The sequence below is a fragment of the Vidua chalybeata genome, chromosome 4 (assembly GCF_026979565.1).
Source record: "Vidua chalybeata isolate OUT-0048 chromosome 4, bVidCha1 merged haplotype, whole genome shotgun sequence".
Classification (NCBI taxonomy): Eukaryota; Metazoa; Chordata; class Aves; order Passeriformes; family Viduidae; genus Vidua; species Vidua chalybeata.
Genome location: NC_071533.1, coordinates 69,819,927 through 69,843,268, shown reverse-complemented (window position 1 = coordinate 69,843,268; position 23,342 = coordinate 69,819,927). Strand labels below are relative to the sequence as shown.

The window sequence follows — 23,342 nt, the reverse complement described above, 5'->3', positions numbered from 1 at the left end:
GTTTTTTCACTGATTAATTATTTATGGCCTATGCAGTTGCTAAGGTCCTTTTTCTTTCTCTTTCATTTTTTGTCCCCTTTTCTTTTCAACTCATGCTGATATTCTGGCTGCTCTGTTTGATCTGAGACTCCCAAAGTAAGAGGTTCACCCAGATCCTCTTTCAACCTGCCCCAGAATGAGCTCCAGAGCTGGGAGCCTTTTCCTCCTTTTGTTCTGCACTCGGCCAAGAGATTCCAATTTCATTTGAAGATATTTCATAATCCTTTTTCTGTTATTTTGATACTTTATTCCCTCCATTAGATATTACCTCTTGGAGAAACCTGGGGTTTGGAATATTTTTAAGCTCTGTTAGATATTTCTAACCTAACGCAGTTATGGATTTTGGTTGGGTTTTTTTGCCTATTTAATTAAATTATTAAAAGATATAAACTAATTCTGAGTTGTGTATGTTCATGTCTGTCATTCTGTTCTGTTCATGTCTGTTCATTCTGTCTGCCCATGATTTTTTTTTCCCCTCTGTTGCTAGTGGCATTTTCAGGAATACATTGACACAAACACAATTTTCTTGTTTAAAATAAACAAACAAACAAATTCTTTTACTTTGCACTTGCCTGTGACATTGGATTTTGCTATTAAACTGCCCATTACACCCATGGAAAAAAGTATTTGATTTAGAGAAGTTGGAATGTGAGATATACTGTACACAGTATCCATATGCTGATGGCCTTTGAAAAACCTCTCCTGTGATATTATTTCCTCTCTATTACCCATTCCTCTTCCACTTTTCTTTCCCATATAGTCAATATTGACTTCCTTTATAAAGGTTTATTTGTGTTTACAGCCTTGTTCCTACATTCAGCAGTTTATCCTGAAAAAGTTCTCCTCCCTCTAAGCTGTCATGGGATAAGGTAAAAGGTGGAATAAAGATTTGATAACAGGTGGAATAAACAGAGAAGAAGCAAAAATAAAAAGTATGATTAAAGTAATTTCTGACACTGGACAAAGTTTATTAGGTCCCACAATTGTCTCTGTATTCCAAAAAGACCTGGGGAAAAATGTAAATAATGAAGTTTGGTGACAATCCTTGGTTATTCAGGGCAGTCAAAGCTAATGCTAATTGTGAATATTTGTGTCAGAGATGTCTCATTATTGGATCAGCAGGTGGTGAATTTAATGCTGAGGTGGTCGTGCACTCAGGAGAAGGCAGCAGCACCCAGGGAAGGGCTGCTGGAATGGGAACCTCAGCTCCGTGGTCAGAAAGGCCAAAAAAAAAATTGTAGGGATTGCTTGGAAAGGAATTGTGAATAAAGAAAAATATCATTGTTCCATGTGCATGATGGTGTTATGAATTTAATAACATCCCTGGAGGAGCTGCTACTGAAATAGTCAGGTTGTCTTTGGCCATTTGTTCCTAAAAAGGAGGGAACAGACCTAGAAAAGGTCAAGGGAAGGAGGGAACTGAAAAAACTCCTGTTCACATAGGCTAGGATCTGCATCCCTGGAAGTGTTCCAGGCCAGGTTGGACAGGGCTTGGAGCAGCCTGGGACAGGGAAAGGTGTTCCTGCCCATGGCAGGGGGGTGGAATTAAATTATTCTTAAGGTCCCTGCCAACACAAACAAATCTGGGATTCTGGGACAGGATTCCTTCACTGGAAAAGGGATGGTGAGGCTGGACATGATGGTTTATAATTTGTGAATTAATTACACACATCCATGGACAGCAGATGGGAAGCAGTTATTACCACAGGATAGCTTTGATCCTGAAAGTAGATGTGGGATGAAAAAGAAATTAGAAATATCCAGTGATTTGAGGCCCACTGGTGACCCCTTCTTTGCATGTCCTGAGTGACAAAATCCAATTCCTTGGTTTAAAGAGAGTTTGGGATGAGAGAGACCTCTCAGGCTGCCAGTCAGGTTCTTCTCTCTGCTAATAAATCCCTCCAAAATAAATACCTAAGTGAAAAGGGTAAAAAAAAAATATATATATATAACTGATCTGGCCAATATACAGCAGCAAAAATAGCTGAGGGGGCCCTTGGTAGAAAAATGTAATGCAAAGAGAATGGGTGCTAAAAATAAAGTAAAAATTAAGTAAATTGCTGGAAAAGGAGAGGAGAGGAGAGGAGAGGAGAGGAGAGGAGAGGAGAGGAGAGGAGAGGAGAGGAGAGGAGAGGAGAGGAGAGGAGAGGAGAGGAGAGGAGAGGAGAGGAGAGGAGAGGAGAGGAGAGGAGAGGAGAGGAGAGGAGAGGAGAGGAGAGGAGAGGAGAGGAGAGGAGAGGAGAGGAGAGGAGAGGAGAGGAGAGGAGAGGAGAGGAGAGGAGAGGAGGAGTCCTTACCTTTCTCTTCAGGTTCCTTTGGGCCAGTGGCAGATGCCTCAATGCATCATTTTCTCCTTTGCAAAACAGGTGCAATCTCTGGACAATACTTTAAGCTCAGCAGGACTTGCCAAGTCAGGCAGAAAAACTTTTATTTTTAAGGGCAGACAGCATATTTGGATAATTGAGCCTGACCTCCTGTATAAGCAGGGCAAGAGAACAAATTTTCACATTAAACCCATTACTTTTCCCTCAACCAGACCACGCATTGCAAAATAACTCTCTTTTCTCCCAAGTTTTGCATTTCAACCCCCCCTGCCCTCACATTTTTGAGAAGATTTGCTCTGTTTGTTAATAACTCCCTGTGCTCATTTCACTTTTAATTTTAATTTTTAAAATTTTCATCTCCCTGCCAGTGGATTTTCTATTCCTTTGCTTGCTGAATGACAGAATCCTGCTTCCCAAGAGGCTGGGATCAGTAGGAGCCTGTGAGACTCTCAGGAACTGCACTGTGCCAGAGCAAAGACAATAATTTAGGGGCTGATTGGACAAAGTTGAGACTGGAAAAGAAACTTAAATCACGTCCCCTGGTACATTAATCAGCAGGGGTGTGTTTATTCCTTTCCACAGGCAATTTGTTGGCACAATTATTCATCTTTGCTCAGTTTGAAAAGCTGGAGGTGGGATAAATACCTGTTGTGCAACCAGAAATAGATGGCCAAGGCACAAAAATTGAAAAAAAACCCAGTTTCTAATTCCTTGGGATTGTGTTGTGAAGAATAAAGCCCTGTCCAACCTGGCCTTGGGCACTTCCAGGGATCCAGGGGCAGCCACAGCTGCTCTGGGCACCCTGTGCCAGGGCTCAGCACCTTCACAGGGAAAAATTTCTTCCTAATATTCAATCTAAACCTGCCCTCTTTCAGCTTAATGCCATTTCCCCATATCCTATCAATGTATCTACACATCTAAAAAGTTGCTCTCCCTCTTTTTAACAAGCTCCTTAAAAAAAAAAAAAAAAAAGGTGAGAGCAAACACCTGGAACAGTGCAGAACATGGAATTATGCAGCTCACATGGAACATACAGAACATGGAATTATGAGCCTCAGAAGCCTCAAACTCCTTCCTATCAGAAATGCCACCCATGATAAATATTTGCCTGGGCTCCAGTGGTGGAGAATCCACATCCTAGCTGGGCAAGTCCAGTAATGGACTATCAGAACACTCATTATTGATTTCTGCATAACTTAGGGTGGTGATTCAGCAGCTGCACTGAACACATTATTTAGGAAATTTTGGGAATTTTGGGTAGTCTGAGGAGGACATGGGACACAGGCCCATGAGTGCTTTGTCAAGGAGAGCACAGAGAGTGTTGGAAGGATAAATTCTACACATATTTATCTGTGCTTATGTGCAGATCTGAATAGACATATCTATTAATACAAATATATGAATATACACCTCTATAAAACCACATTTATAACCTGTCAACCCCCCTCTCCTGCCCCCTAAAGCTTTAAGAAGCAGCATTTAAGCTTGAAACTCTGAAACAGCTGAGAAAAGAGAGCCCCACAGCCATCAAAGTGAAATTGGATTTGCCCCGTGAATCACCTGCTGAGGAGTGCAGTAATAAACAGGCATAAAGCAATGGCAATTTACTCACATATTAACAGCTGTGCTGTCAAAGCAGCAAAACTTTTAAACCCATAAAAGCACCTTGCTGTGAGAAAAACAGGGCTACACAAGGGGGTTCCCTTTTCCCAAGGATGTGTGGAAAAATTCCAATTTCCAGCTTGCAAATGAGGAAGAGCTTTTTGGATACGTCGGCCTGGGTGAAGTTTGGCTTTATGTTCCTGTTGGCATAGGCTGGGTTTGGGGCTTTTGGGGGTCTTTTCTTGTGTTCCTGTGAGTTTTGTGACTTTCAAACACCTCCTGCAAACTTTGGGAATGGGAAGTCTCTCTTGACAAGGAGAAAGACCATGGTGTTCCTCCCCTAAAAACTCCTCGGGTGGGGCTAAGATTTGGGACCTTCTCTTTCCAAAAACACTCTCCTGCCACAGCTGAAGTCAAATTCCTGATCCATCCCTCGCTCTGCCAAGTCTTAAAGCAACCATGGATCTGCCAGGGGGGGAGCAGAGGGGTTTGAACAGGCAGTGCTGTTCCTCTCAGCAGTGCTGCTGCCACTTAATTATGGCCACATTTCAGTGACATTTACCAATCATCTATAGCCCTTAGGGATATTTTTTTTTCTTTTTTTTAATTATTTTAATTTTTTTTTCATCCAGGAAGCAGCATCTATGGAGGAAAGAAGAGTAAATTTTCAGCACAGGAGCTGGATCAGGCCTTGATTTTTTGTGAAAATACCAAAGGCTTTCTTTCAGTGAGATTTTTAGCCATGGTGAGCTGGACTAAAATGGGCTGAGTCCCTCCTTGCCTCAGTCTTTTTGAAGGCAAAGGAGAGAAGTGAAGAAAGTCCAGCAACCTCCAAACTGTGTGAAATGCCCTGCTCGAGGCTATATTATAAAAAGTTAAATTGGAGATCTGGGCATGATAAATGCCAGATAACGTTCTCAGAAAGTGCACAAAACCTATTTTTGATGCCTAAACCCTTCCCTCAAACCCCATCTGTCATCCACCAGCATTGCACACAGGAAATCTTTAAATCTGGGCAAGTTTGGTTTATTGAACTCAATAGAACTGAACATTTTTGCTATAAACCTTTATTTTTAATGGCCTCCTGGGACCTCAGTGTCACTTACACTCTCTGATTTGTCCTTCCTGGCCTCTTGTGTCCTGGGATGTCACAGGGGCTGGGTGGTGTGGTCCATTCTGATCTGACTTTTGGTGATGAGCTCAAGCACAGTAAATATCCTGTGTCCTCCTCTCCCAAGAGAAAAGGAGGGCTCAGACTTTGAGTTTCTCTCTGTCCCAGCCCAGGTCCTTCTGCCATGATCCTGAGCCAGGTTTTCTGTCCTGTTTCCTGACGTGTGCAGATGTCTTGGATAGCCTAGAATGGCTCAAATGGCATGGAATGCCCATATTCAATCCAGAATTAATTTTTTTTTTTTCTCTAATGAAATCTAAACATGTCTCATTCACAGACACCTCATTGAATGGAGAGGTTTAAATCCATGAGCTGAATCCCACAGAAGGTACCAAAAAAACCCCCAGACCTACTTGTCAGTGACCTTAGTGTCACTCTGTGTGTTGTGAGTCTCCAGGGAGGGACCCTTAGAGGTCTGAAAATGGAAGAAAAAAATGGAAATCTTCGTCCAGGATGGCTGAAGTTTCTTGGGAAACCTCTGGGGCAACTCCCAGTCCCAGCTACAATCCCTGTCCTGCAAAAAGATTGTAAAAGTCTGTTTATTGAGGGGATGGTTTTCAATTTCTGAGTGGCAAAAGAAATTTCCCAGCAGGAACTGGCACACAGGGGTGGCAAAATCTTTTGACCTTGATGACGCGATGTACATTTGGGACTAAACTTAGGTTTTCCATTTTTTCCCCTTGTTTTTGCCTGTGGGCAGGGAAATGCAGGGTGGAATTTTGGCATGGATGGGCTGCCAGTGTGCAGAGGGAAGGGACACAGACAGGGCTGGGCCTTCCCAGAGCCTGGGTCATTCTGAGTCCCCTCTCTGTCCACAGGAAACTCAGGAGGAACAGAGGGAAAGAAAAGCCAGCTGTGAAATATCCCTTGAAATATCCTCCCAGCTGACAGCAATTGCTGCCTCGGGGATTTCTCAGCTCAGAGATTATATAAACGTTTCCAACTGCCCTTGATGGGTTTATCTGTCACCAAGGCACCTAATTGCTGTTCTAACCCCTACAGACAGATGGAATATCTCGTGGTGATGAGTTCCACCCTTCAAAAATGAGCCATGTGAAGAATTATACCTCGCTCGGTTCATTTTGATAATTGGGTTTGATGCCAGTTCTTGTACCACGAGAGGCAGTGAACACTCATTCACTGCTTGTCTTCTCCCCAGCACTCCTGGTTTTACAGACCTGAATTCTCAGTCATCAGAGTGCCATTTGATTTAAATGTTCCTTGGATGGGAACTACCCTGTAACTTTGGTCCATTCTAAGTCCATTCTACACTTTTTGAACTGAATAATCACAAAAGCAAACAGGAGTCAAATTTCACATATTCAGAGGTGCAAAGGTATTTTCAAGGTAATTTTCAATCTCTTCCATTCTCCACTTCTTCCCCCAAATTCCCCAAAATAATTTTCACCTCTGACTGCTATCAAATATTGATCCAGTGTTTTCCATGCTAGATCTCCTTTTGATTTTCCCTTTTGCCTTTCCCTTTCCACTCTCAGATATGCATCATATAAATAAGAATCCCAGAATGGTTTGGGTGGGAAGGGACCTTAAAGCTCATCTCATTCCACCCCTTCCCATGGGCAGGGACACCTTCACTGTCCCAGGGTGCTCCAAGCCTGTCCAACCTGGCCTTGGACACTTCCAGGGATCCACAGCTTCTCTGGGCACCTCACCAGAAGGCCTGGAAAGATTTTTTTCCTAATATCTAATCTAAACCTGCTCTCTAGATGTGGCTGGTGCAATCCCTTCCTTTCTGTGTGTCAAGAAACTGAGAGTGTCCTCTCCTGACTTGCTTTTATCAGTAATTCTTCCAAGTGGGAAATATTATCCTTGTGAAATTGCAAAAAAAATGTCTTGGAGAAATAAGCAAGAGTGGATAATTTTCACATTTTTCTTCCTCCCTCCTTCATCCCCTATAACCCTTGTTTTAAAAATCAGACACAGCAACAATTTACAGCAACGCTTTTAGACAGGTTTGTGCATGTATTTGGTACAAACAAACAAAAATATGTGCATTCTGTTTCATAGAGCTTACATCAATCTGGCAGAACCTGAAACACAAAACAGAAATACTCCGGCTAATAAATACATCTGGGGATGAAAAATAAAAATCTATGCATAAAAAATTCCAACGTTCTGCTAAAGAAAATGTACACTTATATACACACTGTAAACAATAGTAATGCAACCCAGCTGCAGCCCAGCTCAGGCTGACAGGGACCTTCCTTCCCTCGTGGACTTGGGAGAGTCCAGCGACACAAAAACTCGTTTTCCACCCCCAACCCTTGGTTCCTTGAAGCAGCAAGGTCTGAGAATGCAACTGTGACACGGAGCCAGTGCAATGAGGTGGGATCTGATGGATAACTGAGGTGCAGGTGCTTTGGGGAATGGCCTGCCTGGAAAATCTGCCGGAACAGGGCCATTCCCTCAGCTGGTCACACCCTTGTGGATCCAGGGAAATCTGTGGGATTGGACTGAATTTACCTCCTGAAAGTCTGAGCCTGTTTTTCCAAACTTGGGAGAGCTTGGGAGAAATTAAGGGATTCAAGGAGAAATGCTCAATTCCAGACACTCAGGTCATATTTCATACAAGATTTTCCTTCCTCCCTGCCAGCAAAGACAGCCCTGTCTCCTCTAAATGAAGCTCTGCATGAGCAGCCTCAGAGTCCAGTCCTGGCACTGCTTCTGGTGCAAGATGCCAAGTGAAAGGGGGGTGAAAAACAAGTATTTTGCCTGAATGCAGCACAGCAGAGCTCAAGGCTTTCCTACAGCACCTTCCAGGGCATCTCTTGGGGTCAGATCAAATACAGTGAGTAACTGAGCCAGAATTTGGGCATTTATGTGTGTGTCTGTATGTGATGTGTGTACTTAAACAGGATTTATTTTTCTCCCTTGTAGGTCTGTAAAGACTTGGGATGGAAAGGCAGCAAACCTCCAGACTGATCTTTTTTTTTTTTTTTCCCTTCTCAAAAAGCTTTCAAGGGGCTGGAGGCTGTAAATATAAATATTTCAATATTGGAAAAAAGAAAAAGTATATTGAAAAGATCAGGGAGAAGAGTAATAGCAGCTCATTTATGGGAATGCACTGCTTGCCAGCATTTGCTAAATGTTCATTTATAGAGGGATGTTTGCCCACTTGTAGGAGAATGCCTGGTATTTTGGGAATGACACATTTATACAAACACAGTGAAGTGTGTATGTCTGTCTGTCTGGTCATGGACGTCCTCTCCCTGGTCCCTTCTCTGCCACATCCCCAGTGCCTCCCATCAGGATCCCAAAAACACCCAGGAAACCAGTGGTCCTCACACTAAAAAGTGACTTCTTGTTCCACCCCATCATCACTGTAAGGTCTCACTTCCCTTCAAAGCCAAATAAAAAAGGGGAAAAAAAAAGTATTTCCCCACAGAAGTTTCCATGGGGTGTTGGGAAGTCCCCTGCTTTGGTAGGGCAGAGCTGGCAACCTCAGGCTGGTTTTGCAGAGCTGGAGAACATGCAGGCGGTTGTGAGTCTGAGTTCAGTGTAAGTGCTGGGATTTGCTGCTGGGAGGAAAATATCTGGACAAAATCTGCTGGTATTTGTGTAATAATTGGTCCAGTTTGTCCTGCATCAAGTAAAGGGTGTTGAGACAGGGCCAGCTCCAGATATCTTGTCTCAATATGCGCTGTGCAAAATAGTAAAAAAAAAATTAAAAATTTCAACTTCCCTCCCGTTCTGTTTTCCTTCAAAGCAAATCAGAACATCAGAAAGAAAGGTGACATTCTCCTTGCTGTGCCTGGCAGCCTTTAATCTTCCTTTGGCAGCCACCCTTAGTGGGACGAGCCGGATGTGCTGCAGGCACTTCCATGAACGGCTCCTCATGGGATCGAGGGGCAGTGCTGATGTGGAGTGTTTCCAGCCAGGACACGTTCAGTGCCATGCTTCCACCCCTCAGGACTTCCCATTCCTGTTCTTTAGTTCCCTGGCTTGAGGCACCTCACCTCAGATCCGTCCTCTGCCTCCATCACCTACGTGTCTCCTGCTCATGGCTTAACCTGATGGGTGCTCCTTGGGGCTCATTATCTGAAACTGGATTAAACCACTCTGAATTTTGAAACCAGCGCCTGCAATATACGGCCAAGTAGAGTTTGGGTGACCATTTCCTGAGCTGCCTGGTCATGGTGGGCTTGCCATGGCTTCAGCTCCTTGAGTTTCCTGGAGGAGGCCGTGGTGCCCTCCCGAGGGGTGCTCACACCCTGGGACTGTGAGCAGGGGAAAAACCCACGTTAATTGTCATTACTTTTGACACAACCAAGGCAATTGTTGGCAGCCACCAAAGGTTTGATGCATCAAGCATGTGGGAAGTCCCTTGGGAGAAGGATCGTGAGTGTGACCCTGACTGGGGAGAAGATCCCTCTACTTTAGGGAGCTCCAACTGCACCTCAGCTCAACTTCAGCTTGGACTCTATGGGCAGTAGGAATGCAAACTTCCCAACTCAGCCAGCCAACCCTTCCTGAGCCACAGCACAGGCTGGCTGAGGACCCACATGACAGAATCACAGAATCATTACGGTTGGAAAAGTCCTCTTGGATCATGGAATCCAACCATCAACCCAGCACCACTCCTTCACCATTAAACCATCTCCTCCAGGGCCACATTTGCATGTCTTTTGAACACTTCCAGGGATGGTGACTCCACTGCTGCCCTGGTAAGTCTGGTCCAGTGCCTGACCACCCTTTGAATGAAGAAATTCTTCCTAATATCCAGCCTAAATCTTCCCTGGCACAACTTGAGGCCATTTCCTGTTTTCCTGAGTGAAGCCCCTGGGATGCATTTTTATCCTGCGTTTTTTTGAGAAAAACAACGAGAGCAAAGAAGGGGACAGGAAGGTCTGGGGATGACTGATGCCAAAAGGAGCTGGTTTCTCTGTGTGCCACAGGTGGATGCTCACTAAAGCAAGGTGGGTTGCAAGTGTTTCACTGGAAAGTGAAATGCAAAATGCTTCACAGGATGGAATTAGAGGAGAGAGACCTGCACGCCCCCTGGCAACAGTGCACACACCTGGAATACTCCTCTGGCCTAAAACCAGGTGATGTGGAAGGGCCAAAGCTGTGGCCACTGCAGAGATGATGACTGAGAGCTGGGATCCCTCCACCTTGCTTGGGAATTCCCCAGTCTGCTCTCCCTCCAAAGCCAAGGCCTCGTCTGGATGTCCTGTTCAGGACCTCCAAGCTCCCAACCCACCCACATAAAGGATCAGCTGCCAGCTACTGCTTGGCAGTGTCCCTCCTGGGTGCTGCCTCTGGATGGAGACGTGACCACATGTACTAAGGCAGGGTTGGCAACTTTTGGGATTCAATCTTTCCACTAGATTTCACTGTGGTGTTTTTAAGGCAAAGGAGACATCCTGGTTTCCCTTAATCGCACGGCTTCTTCCAAAGCCAAAGACAACCATCCACCAGAGGAGACAGCTCTTGCCCTAAGGTCATATCCACACCTTCTCCTCCTGCTGTGGCTTGTTAGAATGGGATATGCCATTGGCTCTAATTTGAGGAACCCATAATCCCACAGAAGGGGCTGAGCTCTGCGTGGGGGATGCTTGGACAACCTTTGGGCAACTGCATTTAATACCTGATCTCTGCTTCCAGCCTGCCTGACAGACCCACAGGTGGTATCCCTCCATGTTTCTTCTGGATACCTCTAAAGAAACCATCGACAGCTGCCCCAGAGGCTTCAAATATCTGTTTCTCTCAGCCCACAGCAGTCTGTTAAGTCATGGGTTTGGTAGTCGATGGTTTCCGTGAAATCATGAGGGATCCCGATGGAGACAGACTCCACCTCTGTCTTGTAGGTGGCTGTGGCCCCCCCTTTGCTGGAGCCACCCCGGATTTTGTTAGAAAGGCTGTTCATCTTCTCCTTCAGCTGGGTGGATGCTGGTTTCTGGAAAGGGGTGAGCATTTTCCAGCCCTTGAAGCTGAGCGTTCGCCTCTTACTGGCTCTCTCCTGGAAGGAGGAGTTAAATATGAAGGAGCTGTTCAGGGTGTTAATCCTGGGCCTTAGGTCTGTCTCTGAGTCCTGCACCGAGCTGTTGATGGAGGCCCCTCTCCAGTGGTGGTCGTAGACCCTCCAGATGGGCCGTCGCCGCCGGTGGCACTGGCACTTGAGCAGCCGGATGAACGCGCGCTTGAACTCCTTGCTGGAGCACGGGTAGATGATGGGGTTCACGCAGCTGTTGAAGTATCCCAGCCAGAAGATGATCTTGAAGACGATTTCCGAGGGCTTCAGGGAGGGGAAGAAAGAACCTTGGGAGAGATTGAAAGGAATATGGTTAGAGGAAGCGGAAGGATGTGGCAGGGTAAGGTGATAAGGGTGGCGGTCAATCCAGTCTGGAAGAGGTGAGATGTGTCAAAAAGGCTGATGGTGTGGGTGGTGGTGAGAGCCTGGAACATGTTTCTCAGAGAAATTGTGTCTCCTCACCCTTGGAACTGTCCAAGGCCAGGTTGGATGGGATTTGGAGAAACCTGGCTTAGTGGAATGTGACTTTCAGGTAATTTATGGCCTCCAGACTTATAGATTTTAGCATAAAATTATGGCCACAGCACTGTCACCTGCACTGAGAGAAGAGCAACACCCCTTCACCTCCTCCTCTCATGTATTTTGGGTCCTCAGTGCCACACATCCTCTGTTCAGATTCTGTGGTGATGCTAAGGGGGGCTGTTAAAGTGGGCTCAGGTAACATCCACTGCCCCAAAGCTTGTCCTTGATACTTTAAAACACTTTTGTCCACCCCGTCCCTCCTTAGGTTTTTGCAGAGTTTCCCGGTGTTTTTCTCAGTGAAAAAGCTGGAGATAACATTTTTACTGAGCCAGAAGATGTCAGTGTTGCTCCCACATGGCCTCAGAACAGCATTCCCCACTTGGATCCGAAATAACTTTCTGACTCAGCCTTAATTTCTTTTAATTTTAGCTCCAAATGACAAATCATGCCACCATGTGACTGAGCGTTAATTTGTATTTTAGTAAATAACATTAACTCCAGATATCATTATTATTTTCCCCTGCTCTCCTAAGCCTGGTGTCAAAACAGTAAAACAGGTGCCAGGAGCCAGAAATTAATGACTGGCACTACATAAAAGCTCCCTGGGCTGTTTGCTGGAGGAAAATCATCCTCCAGGAAACTCAGAGAACTGGTTCCAGCAAAGCTTTTGTACACCCATCCCTAAAAAGTGGAGAAATTCCAGCCAGACTCAACATTAGGTACGTGGGCAGCTCCGTCACGGGTATGTGGGAGAAGACAGACAGATCCCAGCATTTTATGGTGGTTGGGCAGGCAAAGCAGATTAAATATCCGCTGAAGGCCCACCCAAGGCAGGCAGGAGCTCAGGCTGGCTGTCAGTGGGTGCTGGAGGGGGCATGGGATAAGGACAGTGAGCAGGACTGACATCTCTGTGCTGGGAAGACTCAGAGCCTTCCTGGAAATGAAGGTGTTTGCAGCTGAATGAGCAGCTGCTGGTGGTGCAGCCAGTGGCTTTGAATGGAGCAATGATCATGGAATGGTTTGGGTTGGAAGGGATCTGAAAGATCATCTTGTCCCAAACCCCCTGCCATGGGCAGGGACACCTCCCACTGTCCCAGGTCACTCCAAACCCCGTCCAACCTGGCCTTGGGCACTTCCAGGGATCCAGGGGCAGCCACAGCTTCTCTGGGCACCCTGTGCCAGGGCTCCTCACCTCCCAGGGAACAATTCCTTCCCAGTCTCCCATCAATCCCTTCCCTCTGTCAGTCTGAAGCCATTCCCCCTCATCCTGTCACTCCATAAATAATCTCTCTCCATCTTTCCTGTCAGCTCCCTTAACACAGGGCTCACTTCTGTCGAGGCCATGACCCCACCTTGGTTGTTTTCGATCAAAGGAGTTTATCCTCCTGGGAACAGTGCTGAGATTTCCAGGTTGGCTCTGGGCTGCTGGAATCAGCAGTTTTGATTTTAACCCCATCAGAAACACCTCGCTGAGTGACAGCCAGGAGCTTTGAACCACCCCAGTGGCGCTGGGGCCATCCGCCTTTGCCTTCCATACAACATCTCCAGTCTTCATCCCACCATGGCTTTGAGCATCCCCCTTCTTCACAGTGCCCCCAGCTCACCCCCCTGGACCTACAGGAACCACGGATGTGTCAGGAAATGGGACCCAGGAAGACAAAGGACTTCACTGAACATGCAATCCTGCTTAATCCCTTGTCAGGGAGAGGTTCCCTGCCTCAGTTTCCCCTCAGAGAAAGGGTTAATTATCACGAACTCTTCACAGTGTTGCTGTGAACCCTGTTTGCAGCGTGCTCTGGGTTCTCAGAGGAGCTGCAGCTCTGTGGAGCCTTTTTTTTTAGCTTCAAGAGAGAGGAAAAGAAAACAAAAAACTATGGTAACAAAGCAAATAAAAGAAGGGTCTCTTTTTAAATTCAATTGGTAATTACTGTTTGAGCCAGGCTGCTTAAGAGATTGGTGCTTGCCTAAACAGCCTGATGGTTGCTAAAATAATAACTTCTATCTGGTGTTTAGCAGTCCAGGGCACAATGCAGTTTCTGTACTACGTGCTTTGTCTTTTGCATCCAGATAGAAAACACAAATTGAAAAGGAAAAGAAGCTATGAATTCTCTGAATTTCAACTCTGGCTGGTTTTTGCCCAGCGAGAACCTTGTGTGCATATGAAGACAAGAGGCCCATTAGCATCCTCATTACCATGCAAATAAGCGTGCCCCCCTTGGAAAGGACGTGTCCTGAGTGCATCCACAGTTTCCTCATTCCCTCTCCCCGGGATGAACAGAAGTGGGCAGGGAATCCCCAGAACAGCTCCTCTGCACATGCTGGAGCATCAGAATCTTCTGATGGGCACTGGAAAGCTGTACATATGAGGATTTGAGGATTTTTTTTTTAGGGAATGTGTAAAAAATCAAAGAAATCAGATGTTGCTTTTATATACTCGAATATGCGACAACACTTTGAAGGTTTTTGGGCTGGGCTTTGTGACATTTTCTATAGAAATAAGTGAAAGTCAGTACTGAGTGATGGACACTTGAAGAGCTCAGGAAGCAAGAAGGATGTGTCCAAGGTCCAGAAATGTGAGTAGAAGATCAGGAATAGCAACGCAGAGTGAAGGACCAGCACCTCAGTCTGTTACCTTGGTGTAAGAGCAATTTTTGGTGATCTGGCCCCAAGAGCACCAAGGCCAGTACAGGGCAACATCAAAGAATAGGAAACATTATTTCTGTAGGATCTGTGTCACAATCCATCAGGAAACCTGGTCTTGTTTAAAGAGGAGCTTTTGCTGAGCACTCAAAATCAGAACACCTCTCCTGGGCATCCAGCTCAACACCTCATGGGGTGAGGGAGGAGGAGATGGTGACACCCACCTTAGGGACATCCATCAGAATTTATAATTATAATAATGCTGGGGTCTTAACAGTCCACTTGGGGACTTTATTCCTTCCATTGTTTTATAAAAAGATCATCCCGCATCTTGCAAGATCTGAATCTGACAGAGCTGGGTCAGGGCAAGGGCTGTATGTCCTGTTGTAACCCTAAATAATTATCTTCAGGATTAATTATATATATAATATATAATTAACATATAATATAATTCATAATATAATTATAATATATTATATATACAATATGATATATATATTATATTCATCATATAATTATAATATATTATATAATTCAGAAATTAAGAAATTAAGAAGGCTGCAGGTAAGCTCAGGAAAAGCCTCCTTGCACCTTGCAAAGTGACTCAAGTTACAGACTAAACATGATCTGAAGACTGAACTTCAGTTTTTTGATGATGCAAAAGTCGAGCCAATAAAGTATGTGCTCGTATCTTTTTTTTTTTTTTTTTAATTATTATTACTTGTTAATGTCACCATGCTCATATTTGGGGAAAACCAAGCAGGTAAAAATCTCTGGAGCCATGGGCATACTTCCCAAAGCTGTGATGCTCTGCGGTGGGTGGCAGTGGATGCAATCTGCCCTCCATGTATCCAAACACATATCCCATTTTTTTAAGGTTGCTTGAGCTAACACAATCTCATGATCTCTCCTCGCCTGCCCTTCTCCACCCTGCCCTCCCCATGACTCACTGGAAGGTGATATCACTTGGATTGTTCTGAGAGTTGCTGGTCCCAGTGTTCAGCAGTCCAAAAAATAAAGCAAAACAAGGGGAAAAAAAAAAAAAAAAAGACGAATGCACCAATGCAAATGGAGCCAGTCCAATCTAAATGCTGGCCCTGGCTCCCAGTGTACAGCCAGAATTCATGAGCAGGCTGAGTTGGCAAGGGCATCTTTGTTGTAAAAGGTCCCTACTTTGCAGCCTGTCCTGAATAGTCCGTGGAGCAGGAATGCTGCAGACATGGGAGCAGGTGAGAGGAACAAAGTCGTGTCCCAGTGCTGCCCCAAACTGGAAATGCAAGGACCAGCAGGACTGTTCAACACTGAAAAAGGTGTTGCTGTTGCTTGGTGTGGGCTTTATATCAGGAATAGGCTTGCAAAAAAATAGCTTTTGGAGAGCTGGACCTTACAGGTGTCATCACAGGAGAGGGAAGGTGAAACCTTCCACTGGAGGTGGCAGGCGAAGAGCTAAGAAGAGCATGGTTCATCTCACAGCAGGTTGCTCAGCTGTGGATGTCCCTGCAAGCAGGAGGTAAAAATTGATTGGCCAAAATAATGGAAAATTTAAAAAAAAAATAATTACCAATGTGTGAAGCACTCTGTTTCTGAGCTAGGAAGCTCCAGAAATCCATATGTAGGATTAGAACTGTGGTGGGGACAGGTGTGCTTCTCCTGAGCTTCTCCTGGATGTGGCCTCAAATGTTCAGGAGGGGACTGAGGACTGCCTTGGGAGGCATCAGAGCAGAAAGTCAAAAGAATTGCAGCTGGTAGAGAAAAAGCCCTGGCATAGGAGGTACCACAGCTGCTCACTGTGGGTCCTCCTGGCCAAAGGGAAGTCAGAGAATCATGGAATGCTTTGGGTTGGGAGGGATCATAAAGCCCATTTCATTCCACACCTTCCACTGTCCCGGGTGGCTCCAAGCCCTGTCCAACCTGGCCTTGGGGCACTTCCAGGGATCCAGGGCAGCCACAGCTTCTCTGGGCACCCTGTGCCAGGGCCTCCCCACCCTCATACTCAAAAACCTTTTCCTTGTATCCAACCAACATTGACCCTCACTCTCTTCCTTCTTTTCTTTCTGACTCTCACAAAGCAAATTAATCAAATCTGCTCCAAAATAATCATAAGCTGCCCCTTTCTGCTCAATACCCAGCTAGCATCTCTCCTTGCCAGCTCCTTCCTAGGCCCCCATGATGGACAACCTCCCTGATGCAGCTGCCAAGCTGTGGGAGAATGGGCTGGATTTCAGCAAGGACTTCTCCCAGTGTGTGGGACTCAGATTCTGACTGCTCTTCCCTGACCTTCTCCTCCGTTCTCTATTAGCCACCTCCACTGGGTATTTGTAGGCATATCAGGGTCCCTAGAGGGTTAACACCTCCTTGGTGTGTCTTGGAGTGTTCAGGGAGTTCACTGCCCTGCTAGGATGGATCCAAGAGCTGCTTGGCCTGGGGAGGAGGACAGCATGTTCACAGCCACTCAAGCATTTTTCCCTGGAGGACGATGGCATTGGGATATCGGGTGGAATTCCTCAGGCCTGTCAGCCCTCCAGCCAACCCCATAAACAATCTCACAGATAAGCAGCAGCTTCCCAATGAAAGCCCCAGTGAGCTGCCTGTGTGTCTCTCTGCTGCCTGCACGTCCAACTTCTGCATCCTGGTCTGGCCCAAAGAGAAGCAGGGAGAAGCCACCACTCCCCTGACCACTGCTGACCTTCTAGGCAGTGTTTTGTCCCAGGTCATGGTTGGAGAGATGCTCCTGGAGAGCCCTTGGCCATGCCAGACCTGGTGTGTGTCCTGGTGGGGAGGGAGGGAAGCTTTAGGTGTGATGGAGATCAGGGAAACATTTGTCTGGCGGATTGCAAAGGGAGGAGAAACCAGTCAAGGGCTCTGAAAAACATCAACACTCTCGAGCAGGATCTCAAACTTGAGGTCTGAGTGTGGTTTGTGTGTCAGCAAGAGGAGGATAATGAATCAGAGCCTTGTTCTGGTCATTCACTGTCAAATTCATGGCTCCCATACCTGTCCCCCAGCATTTAGGAGTATGGTCCTAGTGATGTCTCCAAAACTTTTCTCTAAGGTGCTGCACATCAGTAGGACTTTGACCCAAATTCCCCTTTATTCCCCTCAAATATTGGAGATCTTCTCAGAGTAATCCTGGGAATTTGGACCACTGATGGGAATAATTGATGTGAGGATGTTTATGAGGCATCAAATTTCCTGAAAACTGTGGCTTTTGTGTGAATCACCTGACTGAGTTCAGGCACCTGAGCAGGTCCTGGGGCTCCTCTTACAGTCACTGGCTTAGAGGGCAGATTTTGTGGTGGGAGTGGAGTGATCCATCTCATCCTGAGTGTAAGTCACCGGGCAGATGGATCACAGCAGGTTTCAGATGACTGGACTCAGACTCCTGGCTCATGGGCAACCACATCACAGGCATCCAAGGTTACTCCTGATGGATTTCACCCTCGATGTCATGATCATCTGGTGGTCTGATGCTCTCTGAGAAGCTGCCAAAGCTTCCCACACACCAGTTTCTCCCATGTGTGGGACAGGACTTTGATCACAGGAAGAATTTCACCAGCGGAAGGTGAAGTGAAACGCCACACAGGTTCATCTACACTGTTCCCTGACAGAAACTTCACAAGCAATTTCAAGAATTGTGAATAGTGCTAATTTGCTTAGCGTGGTCCAGCCAGACCCCTCCAGATGAATTTGGTCCAGGGAACAATTTACTCCAGGGCCCATCCTCAAAAGAACACAAGGAATTGGCTTTGCAGCATTGCCCCAGCATTGCCCCAGCAGACTCTGCTCCCTTAACCACGTCCAGATGCCCTGGTGCCACATCACAGGGCATGGCATGCAAAGCTTCTGCTCCACACTGCACATCCAGGCTGGTGGGCTGCCACCAGAGAACCTGAACTTCACAAGAGAGGAATTATGCTGTAGGACCACGGGGGCACTGCATGGGGCACAAGACAGGCTTTGGGCAAGATCCTGTGAAGTATTTACTCTGCTCTCCTCTGCTCTGGCTTGAGATCATAAACTGGCTTTTTTTTTTCTCTCTCTCTCCTTTTTTTTTTTTTTTTTTTTGACAGCATAGCTGCTCTCAGTTAGTTTGATTCCTGAGCAAGCTGTAGCTAAACCTGTATTTTGCTGGATATTATTGGGAATGTGCTTTTTTGATATGATTAGAGACAGGTGAGGGGGACATAGAGTTTTAAAATATAGTAATATATATGAAACAAAATAGAAGTTTTAGAGCAGAAACCAGTTATTCATCTTTACCTTCTTCTTCCTTCTTCTTTATAAGTAAAATTTTGTAATTAGTCTGCATTGCAGACTTCAAGTAATTAGTTAAGTTAGAAGTAAAAATAATTTGTGTCATTTCTTAATTAAATAGTTTAACCTTAAAAGACCTTATAACAAAAAATAGTCAACCATTTTGTACCTTGTTAATAAAAGACTACAGAACTCATTGCTGTGAAACTATAACACAGATAAGAAATAATGAACACCTAAGTCTAAACACAAACTATCATCTCAAGTACCTTCAATCCCAACCTCAACAAAAGTTAAAAAAAGAAACCAAAAACCAACAAGGGGGTACAAAGAAGGTTCAATCATACAATCAGGGAATGGTTTGGGTTGGAAGAGACCTGAAAGATCATTTAAGTTCCACCCCCTGCCACAGGAAGGGACACCTTTCACTGTCCCAGATTGCTCCAAGCCCTGTCCAGCCTGGCCTTGGACACTTCCAGGGATGCAGGGGCAGCCACAGCTTCTCTGGGCACCCTGTGCCAGGGCCTGCCCACTCTCACAGGGAAGGATTTATTTTAATACCCAATTTAAACCTACTCTCTTTCAATGTGAATCCATCTCTCTTTTCCTGTCACTCCGTGATTTTGTAAATAGCCTCTCCATCTTTCTCGTGTGCTCCCTTCAGGTGCTGGAAGGCCACAGTTAGATCACTCCAAAGCCTTCTCTCCTCCAGGCTAAATAATCCAAATCCTCTTATTTACCATCTTTCTTGGGAGGGCACTGACCCTTCACCTGGGGACTCACAGCTGAAATCATCCCTAGCAAATCCCCAGAATGTCATTTCATCCATTGCATCCTCCTTCCAAAGACCTGGACGTCCCATGCACAAACCCTTCTTGCCCTGCAAGGAATGCGCCACATTCCATCTTTCATGAGGGATCCCTAAAGAAGAAAGTCACGTTTTAAACAAAGAAATAACTTAGGAATTGTGGTCTGGTACTGCAGAGGGGTTGATACCAAGGTCTGTACAGAGAAACTGTACGTGCAGCACAGAGTGAATACCACCAGAAGAAGCTCTGAGTAGTGCATCTTGTCTGACTGGATTTCTCCAAGGTTTTCCGTGTGGTTTTCCACAGAAATTGATGAACTTTGGTCTGGAAAAGCGGTCTGTGCAGTGGGTGGGGAACTGGCTGACAGGGCACACCCAGGGAGAGGTGGTAAAAAGCTTCTTCCCAAACAGGCAACCTGTCAACAGTGGGATTGATATCGCTCCCAACGCTGTTCAACATCTCCATAAGTGAGCTGGATGATGGGATCAGGTATATCCTGATGAATTTTCCTGATGATACTGATGCCTTGTGAAGGCTGACCTAGAACGGAGGCTAGATGGAGCTAAAGAATAAAGCAGGGATTTATTAAAAGGCCTCAATGGATCCACCTTGGGCAGCACAAGAGCCCAGCCAGGGCTGCACCCAAGATGAACCAAAATGGCCACAAAATGCACGAGCGCTCACGGGGGCTCTCACTTTTATAAGTTCTGCTCCATTTGCATATTGGAGTTCATTGTCCCATTCCATCTTTAGCCCATGCAGTCCCATCCTTCTTGTTTTTCTCTCTCCAGCCCACGTTGTTTGTGCTCTTGGGCTGAGATTTGGATCATTTGTCCTTGGTCCCCAGCTGGAGAAGGAATTGTTTTGTCTCCCTGCTCTGTGAAGAGAGCTCATCATCCCTTAATAAGGAGCTCAGAAGTGCACACTAAAGCAGCACAGAATCTGAAAAATAGAAAAGCCAAAACCTGAGGCATCAATACCAAAGAGAATGAGGAAATGGACACTTCAGGAGCGGGGGCCACCCTGCAGGAAGACCTGCATCAACATGAGCATCACCAGCAGAGATGAAGAAGGAATTGTGCCACTCTACTCAGTGTGTTCAGTTTTGGTCCCCACCAGGCAAAAGAGATGTGGGCAGGCAGGAGAGGGTCCAGAGAGTGGCCAGGAAGATGATCCAAGCACTGGGGAGCTGCCATGAGAGGAAAAGCTGAGAGAACTGAGCTTGCTAAGTTCTTGAGAAAAGAAGGCTGAGGGGGAGGCTTTATCACTGTGTAGCTACCAAGAAATTGTGGCTCTCTTTTTACAAGGAGTCATCTGGGAAAAATGAGGGGTCATGGGTGCAAGTTATTCCTGGGGATATTCCTATTGCATACAATTTTTCACCATGACAGCCATCAGAATAATTTACCCAGGGAAGTGATGGATTCCACCTTTAAGATTCAGCTGGACATGATGCTGGACCATCTTGTGCAGATTGTGCTTTTGCCAAGAAAATTTGGACCAGATGGTCAGTCAGGTCCCTTCTAACCCAATATTCTGTGATTCCATGAGTTTTTACTGCTTCTTGATTTTTAACAGGAGCTCTGTGGACTCTACCCAGGGAGGACTAGGCAGAGGGAAGAGAGAGAAATTCTGAAACCAGAGCTGGGCTTGGATACTGCAAATCAAACTCTTTAATAAATATTTAAAATGGTTAAGGCAATGCTTTCATGGCAGAATCACAGAATGGTTTGGGTTGGAAGGGACCTTGAAGACCATCTAATTCCAACCCAGACCCTCAAATAATGCTGCCTGTTAACTCACTTCAACGCTGCCCTGAAATAGCCTTTTTAGCTGCTTGTTTCATCCTCCAAGAAGGAGGCCTGGGCAGCAGATTCAGGACACAGATAGTGTTGAATAAAGCGTGGTCAACAGGAAGATGGACTTTGAAATTAATCACAAAGTTAAAAAGGAGACAAAGATGTAGGTGTTTGACATCTGACTTTTAGTACAGACTCCCTTAAAGGTAATATTTTTTGCAGTGTTCCTTATGCTTGGGAAAGATATATGTGTGTCCAACTCCCTGAGCCTTGATTCACAAATAATAGCCTGACTCCAGCCCCAGAGGGGAGCTTAAAACAAATATTAGAATCACAAGACTCAGCAAAAGGACATAAATAAAATTAGTGAAAAAAAAAAAGAAAAGACAAAATTGACCAGTCTGGCAAATCCAAAGGGAGATATCAGGAAGGTTCTTATTTACCAGATGCAAATGAAGGAAAAAAAAAAAAAAAAAAGAGTCTCCTGAGAGAAGGAAAAAGTCAGGGAAACCGAGCTGCATGTCAAGAGCTCTTGTCCTGCTGTCTGAGCAGGAAGGAGACTGGAATCCGTGTGCTGATGTTGGATTGAGCATGGCTGAGATCCGTGCTGGGATGGTTCACCAGAGGAAACACGCTCGGGGCAGCCTTTAAAAAGAAAATTTCCATCTGGCTCGGGATCTGAACGAGCACAATGGCCTTGTGGGGTTGCTAAGCTCCCTCCAGGGCAGTGCAGAGCTTGCTCAGAGAGGAGCATTCCCAGGGCTCTCCGTTCTCCAAACTGGAGCATCCCGAGTTTGTGCTGTGCCCGAGCCTGGGAATCTCTTCCCTGAGCACACCGTGGGGAAGCACAGCCAGGATGTGGCAGGAATAAGCCACAGGTAGAATGTCTCATGGGCAAAAATCCAACAATGGGCATCGATTTTACAGGGGCAGTGATAAGATGAGGGAAATGTTCTTGAACTGAAAGAAGAGGGATTTAGATGAGTTACCAGGAAGAAATTCTTTGCTCAGAAGGTGGGCAGGCTCTGGAACCACTTGCTCAGAGAAGCTGTGGGCTGCTCCTTCCCTGGAAGTGTTCAAGGCCAGGTTGGACGGGGCTTGGAGCAACCTGGGATAGGGGAAGTTGTCCCTGCCCATGGCCAGAACTAGAATGAGATTTTTCAGGTCCTTTCCAACCCAGCCCATTCCATGATTCTTATGACAAATTGTTAATCCTCAAATTTTTTGCTGGCTGGCTCCCTTATACTGCAGTTTTCCATGAACCATTTACCAGGCCTTCATGGACTGTCAGGATCTGGAGAGCACAGTTTTGGAATTACTGTTCCAGACTGCTCCTTGCATTTATGGACAGTGGTACTTTGTGGTGAGTCCTCCAGTTGCCTTCCGCTGTTCAACTCCTTTTTAACTCCTTCCTTAAACTTCCCTTTGCAAGGAACTGTTGTTCTTTGGTTGCTTCTGCAAATACAAGTCTGGCTTCCACTCACCTCCAAGATAAAATGTCTCTTTTCTATCAAGCTGCCTCCTCCACTCTGCTCAGAAACATTGGGAATGTGCATTTTTTTCCCAAATGAAAAGGTAAGCTTGGGAAATCCTGTGGAAAAGGAATGGAGGGGAATGATTCTCAAGCAAGCCATCCAAGTCTTGGAAAAACCACTATGTTTGCTGGGTTGTGCCCAAGACCACTCTTTGTTTTTCCAACTCAGAAGTTCTTTTCTCTGCACTTGGTTTTCTAAGAATGTGAACTCACCCGCCCCGTCCTGTTTACAAGCTCGTAAATATGTAGATCAGATTTGGCTGCAGGGTAGGCCTTGGAAGGGCTGAATCCTGCTGGGAACACATGGCATTTTATGTACAGCGAGGCCAGATCTGCGCTGCACAGAGGAAAAAGGCAATTTTTCATTGGGACCAACCCAGCTCAGGGGAAAAAAAATCTGTACCCAGCTCAAAACGCGCAAATCCCGACTTCAATTTGAAGCTCAGGGTGAGCGGAACTCACTGGGGCGGGTGAGTGCTGCCAGCACCCCAACACAGGTGACACCACTGGTCTGGAAGGGCCCTAGAGTGAGCCACGATGTTGGCTGATGGCTGGGAATGCTGGGGAGAACGTTGGGATGTCGGCGTTGGGAAAACACGGTATCGGGAGGAAGTGTGGGAGCTTCCTCGGCACATTTCCACTGTGCCAGCCCCGAG

General features: G+C 45.9%; 1 protein-coding gene across 1 annotated transcript in view; it reads right to left on the bottom strand.

The window, feature by feature from the left end:
• Window positions 1-7,109: 7,109 nt before the first annotated feature.
• The window catches only part of ADRA1D (adrenoceptor alpha 1D), a 41,874-nt gene continuing 25,641 nt past the window's right edge, over window positions 7,110-23,342 (bottom strand). The window contains exon 2 of the mRNA XM_053941827.1: window positions 7,110-11,415. Coding sequence (XP_053797802.1) covers window positions 10,847-11,415 — 569 coding nt within the window. The 3' untranslated portion in view covers window positions 7,110-10,846. The remainder of the gene's footprint in view (window positions 11,416-23,342) is intronic.